This window comes from Otolemur garnettii, unplaced genomic scaffold, assembly GCF_000181295.1.
Source record: "Otolemur garnettii isolate 467f Iridium unplaced genomic scaffold, OtoGar3 scaffold00052, whole genome shotgun sequence".
Lineage (NCBI taxonomy): Eukaryota > Metazoa > Chordata > Mammalia > Primates > Galagidae > Otolemur > Otolemur garnettii.
This window is the reverse complement of record NW_003852447.1, coordinates 7,237,853-7,245,650: the sequence shown is the minus strand read 5'-3', so window position 1 is coordinate 7,245,650 and position 7,798 is coordinate 7,237,853. Positions and strand designations below refer to the sequence as shown.

General features: G+C 43.5%; 1 protein-coding gene across 1 annotated transcript in view; it reads left to right on the top strand.

The window, feature by feature from the left end:
• AP4S1 (adaptor related protein complex 4 sigma 1 subunit) overlaps positions 1-7,798 on the top strand; it is a 56,679-nt gene that overhangs the window by 26,183 nt on the left and 22,698 nt on the right. Inside the window, exon 2 of the mRNA XM_003791989.2 lies at positions 6,413-6,620. Coding sequence (XP_003792037.1) covers positions 6,483-6,620 — 138 coding nt within the window. The 5' untranslated portion in view covers positions 6,413-6,482. The remainder of the gene's footprint in view (positions 1-6,412; positions 6,621-7,798) is intronic.

The window sequence follows — 7,798 nt, the reverse complement described above, 5'->3', positions numbered from 1 at the left end:
CCGTTTTTTTTTTTTTTTTTTTAAGAAGACGAGGCTTTCCTCTGTCACCCAGACTGGAGTACAGAGGCATGATCCTAGCTCATTGCAACCTCAAACTTCTGGGTTTAAGTCATCCTCCTACTCAGCCTCCCAAGAAGCTGTAACTATAGGCAGGTGCCACCCACTCCCAGCCACATACTCTACTTTTTCATGTACTGATTTGTTTGTTATTTTCCAGATTAATTGTGCAGCAGCATTACAAAAGAGAACATTGACTTGATCACTGGCAAAGCTGCCTGAAGTTGATGTTTCGTAACCTCAGATGAACATGTAATGACACTATATGCTGAATGAGACAATGAGATAAATTACAAAGAACATGATAGTATGAGTTAGGAGACCAGAATTCAGGGCTTTATTCCATATCTCTGATTATCAGTTTTCCTCTTTGCAAAATGAAGGGAGTACACATCGGGGTTGACAAACATAAGATGCGTATGTTGCCACTCTCTGCTTCCTAACCAACAAATGACATCAGTAATCATTGATGGCATCCTTTGTTTTGAACCTGGAAGCAGCTTTAGAATCCAAAACAGCTATTACAGTGAGTCACAGTAGGGACCTAGTTGCAACCTTTTTGCCATCTCTGGGTCTGACAGTCTGTAAAGTTCTGACTCCCAGAACTATGGTAACCGCTCACTTCTATATGCACTTCAGTGTTTTTGGTCTCTCTTCTTTCTGGGCATCGAGTTAAGTCCTGTAGGGTCCTAGGATGTGAATCCGTTCGTGTTCTACTGTGACTCATCTACCCACCTCCCTAGTCTTGGCCTTGAAAGCACGTCCGTGTAATCCAAGGACAATTTTTGTTTGGTTCCTGCTCTAAGTCGCCTCTCTCTTCTTTTCCTTGTGGGTTTCCTCGCGTCCCTGCTGGCACATCCTTACACCCTTTTTGCAATGCTTTCCCTGTAGATATTTCCTTTCCTTTTTCTTTCTTGATTTTTTTTTAATACGCATTCACACAAGTCTCGGGTGTGGAATCTCCTCACTTCCTGGTCATCAAAACATCTTCCCTCGCCTTGTGTGTTGTTGACCACAAAGACTTTTTACAGAGGAAGTTCATACCTGCTCCCTGACCACTCCCAGCACTTGTCTGAGCGTATTCCTCCTCGTCGCCCCACCTCAGTTTCATAATCACTTTATCTCCCTGATGATTAATATCCAGGACACCATTCCTCTTCCGTTCTCACACATGTCATTGTCTCTTGAGTTTCCGCGTTGTGTATTTTGGCACCGTATGCTTTATAGTAAAGAGTTTAAAGTTATGCTTCTTTATCAACAGGGTGTCATCTTGCACTTATGGATCGTGTAATTATTTATAAGCATGCAAAAAAGTCTTTATGCCTTCAGATGCCTTCAGCTACTCTTTTCGATGAGTATGCTAATGAGTCTGGATTCTCCTTGTCCTTATTTGTCACTGATGTTCTTGAAGTCAGCGGGAAGGAATGCTGTGCTTGTGTGAGGTGGAAACTCGTGTGATCCCTTGATGGAACATCTCTGGAAGATCTTTTTACATCTCGTTTTACCCCTTAATGCAATCAGGACCTTTAAAGGCAAAGGTCTGGCCATGGGCACCTTTGAGATAATTTTTATTCCCTTTTACCTGGCAGTTGAAATCCAAAGTATAAAATTGTAATTTTTAACTATCCTAAAGGGGGCTTTAAAATAACTTTACTGAGGCTCGGCACCTGTAGCACAGTGGTTACAGCACCAGCCACATACATTGAGGGTGGCAGGTTCAAAACCAACCTGGGCCAGCTAAACAACTGCAACAAAAAATAGCCTGTAGTCCCAGCTACTCGGGAGGCTGAGGTAAGAGAATCACTTAAGCCCAAGAGTTTGAGGTTGCTGTGATCTGTGATGCCATGGCACTCTACCGAGGGCGACATACTGAGACACTCTCTCAAAAACAAAAACCAAAACCAAAAACATAAAATAATTTTGCTGACACCAGGCTCAGTGGTTCACATGGGTAATCCTGCACTCTGGGAGGCCAAAGTGGGAGAATCACCTGAGCTCAGGAGTTCAAGACCAGCCTGAGCAACAGCAAGACCCTATCTCTGCTAAAAATAGAAAAGTTATCCCAGCCTAGGATAGGCAGGATAACTGTAGGCAGGCAGGCAGCTGGAGTCCCAGCTACTTGGGAGCCTGGGGCAGGAAGATTGCTTGAGCCCAGGAATTTGGGATTGTTGAGCAACAGAGTAAGACTCTGTCTAAAAACCAACAAACAAAACTTTGCTGAAAGGGAGTAAAAGAAAATAATCTTAACTTCCTTGTCACCTGCCATGATATGTTGGTAACAATTTGTCAGGGGAATAAAAGCAACATTTAATACCAAATGAGTAAACATCACTGAATGTCCCAATCTGGCCCGCAGCAGTGAGTTAATCCTCCTGGAGAAGGGAGTGAATGGCCACAGGGCTCTCCCCTGGCACAGCTGTCATGTTCCTGGTTCAGCTGGTCCAGATCACATCCTGTTCTGCACGGTGAATGAATGGAGCAACCCCAGGCTTGGCCGCACTGGGTCTGGCTCTCGGTAGCTCAGGGTTTGGAATTGTAGTGAGATAACCACCTGTCTTACAGAGCTTAGGAAATAAGAGATGAGCTGGGAGGACAAAAAACAATATAAAATCTAGTCCAAGAATTATCCCATAATGTTGTTTCTTATTCCAGCATGGAAATAATACAGTTGACCCTTGAACAACCCAGGTTTGAACTGGCTTTTTTTTCGAAGGAAAGGCAGATGGAAGATACAGTATTCACAAGATAGGAAACCAAGTATAAGAATGTGCCCCAGGGCACACTGTGGCAATTGGGTTTGCACAGATTTAGTTATACACGGACGAAGGGTGGTCCTGAACCTATGCCCCGTGTACCAACCAATGACTATAGTGATAACTGCTGAGCTGTAATACAAACTTGTCACCAGACCCTTTGCAAAGTGCTATTTGTACATTACCTTATCTAACTGTCATACCTCAGAGGTAGCCATCCAACTAGGGTTCAGAAAGCCCAGGCAATTTAGAATCCTATGGTAAGTATGTGGCTAGATTTGAACCAGAACTATCCCAGTCAAGGCTGAGCTTTTTTTTTAATTGAAACAGAGTTTCACTATGTTGCCCTTAGTAGAGTGCTATGGAGTCATAGCTCACAGCAACCTCAAACTCTTGGGCTCAAGCGGTTCTCTTACTTCAGCTTCCTGGGTAGCTGGGACTACAGACACCTGCGCCAACGCCCGGGTATTTTTTTGGGTTAGCAGGCCTGGGCTGAGTTTGAACTCACCAGCCCCAGAGCATGTGGCAGGAGCCATAACCACTGAGCTATAAGCACCCAGCCCAAGCCTGAGCTTTTATGCAGCATATTCTTCTGTCTGCTCAAGCAGCCAAAATTCCCAAAGGACAATACTTGCTGATTTTCAGTTTGATATAGCTACTTATCCCAGCTGTGAGACCCTGTCTCTCTCACTCACAAAGTGCACCCTTCGTACTTTACTGGAATTCTCATTAGCCCCAGAACCGCTCATTTGTCGAAAGACCAACTCTTCAGCTGGGCGTGATGGCTTATATCTATAGTCCTAGCACTCTGGGAGGCCAAGGTGGGTAGATTGCTTGAGATCAGGAGTTCATGACCATCAAGAGTGAGACCCTGTCTCTAAAAATAACTAGGTGTTGAGGCTGGTACCTGAAGTCCCAGCTACTTGGGAGGCTGAGGCAAGCGGACCACTTGAGCCCAAGAGTTTAAGGTTGCTGTGAGCTATGATGTTGCAGCACTCTAGCTGTAACAAGGGTGACAAGGTGAAGACTCTGTCTCAACAAGCAAACAAACAAACAAACAAACTCTTCTATGCAGTCTGCTTATTTCAGTAGACACACAAATGTCCTTTATCAATTCATGACACCTGGATAAAGGAGAGTTTTAACTCCACTTTTGAACAGCCGTGGATACCTCATCCAACAGATGTTTGCACTCAAAGAGGCTGTAAAGTAGATCAAACTGTGTAAGTCAGCCTCTGCCTGATGTTCTGACAGGGGAGTCTTAGCAGACACCTACCTTCCCACCAGCTGTTACTAAGATAGCTGCAAATGCTTACCTGGGGTGACCTATCACCTTGCAAGGAGCTCCCTGTTTCAGTTTCCTAGGCAGCAGTTTGAGAAACTGATCCCTGTAATGGCAGCTGCTAAAGGTGACAGCTATTTGTGAATGATTAGTAAGTATATGTTCAAATCAGATTTTTTTTTCCAGACAGTCTCACTATGTTGCCCTCGGTAGAGTGCTATGGTGTCACAGCTCACAGCAACCTCCAACTCTTGGGCTTAAGTGATTCTCTTGCCATAGCCTCCCAAATAGCTGGGTCTATAGGTGCCCTCCACAAAGCCCAGCTATTTTTTGGTTGCAGTTGTCATTATTGTTTAGCAGGGCCAAGTGGGCTTGAACCTGCCAGCCTCAGTGCATATGGCCTGCACCCTACTCACTGAGCTATGGGCACCAAGCCACATTATATATTTTTATATAAGTAGATATTATGTAACATAAATATATATTATATAATTTTTATTTTATATTTATATATAATTTTGCATGTTTGTGTAGAGATGGGGGTCTCATTATGTTGCCAAGGCTGGTCTTGAACTCCTAGGTTCAAGTGGTCCTTCTGCCTCAGCCTCTCAAAGTCCTGAGATTAAAGGCATGAGCCACTGTATAGGGCCAAAATATTAAAACTTCATTTAATAACTATTGGTAGTTTTAGGAGGTTTTTTAGGTTATTTTTTTTTTTTTTTTTTTTTTTTTTTTTTTTTTTTTTTTTTTTTTTTAAGACAGCGCCTCAAGCTGTCCCCCTGGGTAGAGTGCTGTGGCATTACAGCTCACAGCAACCTCCAACTCCTGGGCTCAAGCGAGTCTCCTGCCTCCGCCTCCCAAGTAGCTGGGACCACAGGCGCCTGCCACAACGCCCGGCTATTTTTTGGTTGCAGCCATCATTGTTGTTTGGCGGGTCCAGGCTGGGGATTCGAACCCGCCACCTTAGGTGTACGTGGCTGGCGCCTTAGCCGGTTGAGCTATAGGCACCGAGCCCTTGTTTTGTTTTCTGAGATAGAGTCTTACTTTGTCACCCTGGGTAGAGGAGTGTGTCATAGCTCACAGCAACCTCAGACTCTTAGGCTCCTGTGATTCTCTTGCCTTGGCTTTCCAAGTAACTGGGACTACAGGCACCTGCCACAACACCCAGCTAGTTTTTCTATTTTTAGTAGAGATGGGGTCTCTCTCTTCCTTAGGCTGGTCTCAAACTCCTGAGCCCAAGCAATCCACCACCACTGTGCTGGCCTCCCAGAGTGCTGGGATTACAAATGTAAGCCACTGCACCCAGCCCATAGCTTAATTTCTTTCAACTATTTTTCTTGCCCCTTGAACTGCAACCATGGTGAACTTTCCAGAACTTTCCAGACTTCCAGGCCAGTCTCTTTGCCTCAGAGTCTTCTCTTCTAGATCATTCATCAAGACCTTGTGGCAGTGCCTATAGCTCAAGCGGCTAAGGCACCAGCCACATAGACAGGAGCTGGAGGGTTCAAATCCAGCCCTGGCCTGTCAAACAACAACTATAACCAAAAATAACCGAGCATTGTGGTTGGCACCTGTTGTCCCAGCTACTTGGGAGACTGAAGCAAGAGGATCGCTTAAGCCCAAGAGTCGGAGGTTGCTGTGAACAGTGATGCCATGGCGCTCTACCCAGGGCAACAGCTTGAGACTCTGTCTCAAAAAAAAAAAATAAAAGAAAAGAAAAAGACCTTGTACCAGTGCCTCTTCTCTCGGAGGCCATTCCTCACTCTCCTGTGGTGGTCTGTGTCCCCTTCTTCTGTCACCCATGGACTTGGACCTGTCTCAATTAAAACTCATCACCTAGTGCCGCTGTCTTTGTTTACCTGTGTAGTTTGCCTGTATAGTGTAAAAATAAGGGCAACACCTATGGCTCAAAGGAGTAGGGCACCAGCCCCATACACCAGAGGTGGTGGGTTCAAACCCAGCTCTAGCTAAAAACTGCAAAAAAAAAAAAAACAAACCTGTTTAAAAAATAAGAAATCTTTCCTTCTTCATTGCTGTGTTCTTCTGGTGCTTGACACATTATTGGTGCCCAGCAAAACTGATAAATAAATTGCATATAAGTAGAAGAACTATGGTTGTTCAAAACCGTTTTGGAGGATAAGTAATGAAAACCTATTTGATTTTTATTTGTTGAAACCTCCTTTAGTTTGTAAAAGTGAAAACTCGTGTTAACAGAAGATCTTCTCCTTACTACCACTTTGTTTACTGTTCATCTGTGAAACACGTGTAATATGATTCTCTGAGAAATTTGACCTTGCCTTGCTGTTCTTTTATCTTCCAGTTTCCAGTTACGGCCCTCCCTTGCCATAACTTTTGGACAGTATTTGAGAAGATACTGGCCAAGAGAAAAAATGATAAAATTTTTCCTCATGGTGAATAAACAAGGGCAGACCCGACTTTCTAAGTACTACGAACATGTGGATATTAATAAGCGTACACTTCTGGAAACAGAGGTCATAAAGAGCTGTCTCTCCCGATCCAGTGAACAAGTAAGTTTCTGCTGCACCGCCTTTTATCTCTGCATTCAACTCAGCCTTGGTGGGTCCGAGTCTCCATGACTGTCATTTTCTTTGCACTCTACTCCTTCAACAGCTATTAGGGTAAATAAGGAGTGATATGAAGTAAAGACAGAAGGAAGCATAACCTTCTTCTTCACATCTCTATAAGAAAAACACAGGTCTCTCTCACCTTCTCTCCTTCATGAGAAGGACCCACTTGCAACTCTCCTTGGAAGTGCTCTAAACATTGTCTTTGTTCTTCCTAAATAAAATCTCTTTGTTAGTGAACCATGGAAGTAGCAGCTAAATTTATTCCCACTAATAGGCATATCTTGTTATTTTTTTTGTTCCTGTGAATTTAGCCCTTGTTACTCTCACAAATGTTTGTAGCGGGTGGCTTTCTGTAAACCAAGAAATAAAGGTTGCATGCTTGGCATAGAGGTGAATACTCAAGATTCATTTTGTGCCAGTGAATAGTATGGTTCTCATATGGGGTATAGTTTTTTCTGTAATATAGAATAATTCTGTAATACAGAATAATATAGTTTATTATTTTTGTAAATATACCACTGATGTAATATTGGAATATTGACTTAAAAACAAAATGAACTTGATTTGAACTTATTTTATTATGGAAGTTCAAAATTCATATGAGGCTCAGCTCCTGTAGCTTAGGCGGCTAGGGCGCCAGTCACATACACCAGAGCTGGCAGGTTCGAATCCAGCCCGGGCCAAAAAGTAGCTGAGTGTTGTGGCGGGCACCTGTAGTCCCAGCTACTTGGGCGGCTGAGGCAAGAAAATCACTTGGGCCCAGGAGTTGGAGGTTGCTGTGATCTGTGATGCCACAGCACTCTACCTAGTGCAACAGCTTAAGTCTCTGTCTCAAAAAAAGAAACTCATATAGAACAACAAATCTATCCATTCTGTTAGATTGGAAGTTAAATAAAATCATTAAAATAATAATAAATAAGGACTTTTAAAAACATCTCTTTTTGGGGTGGCACCTGTGGCTCAAGGAGTAGGGTGCCAGCCCCGTATACCAGAGGTGTTGGGTTTAAACTTGGCCCTGGCCAAAAACTGCAAAAAAAGAGTCTCTTTTTACAAAGATTTTTATTGAGATTTACTTAATCCATGGCTCGGTGCCTGTGGCTCAAGTGGCTAAGACACCA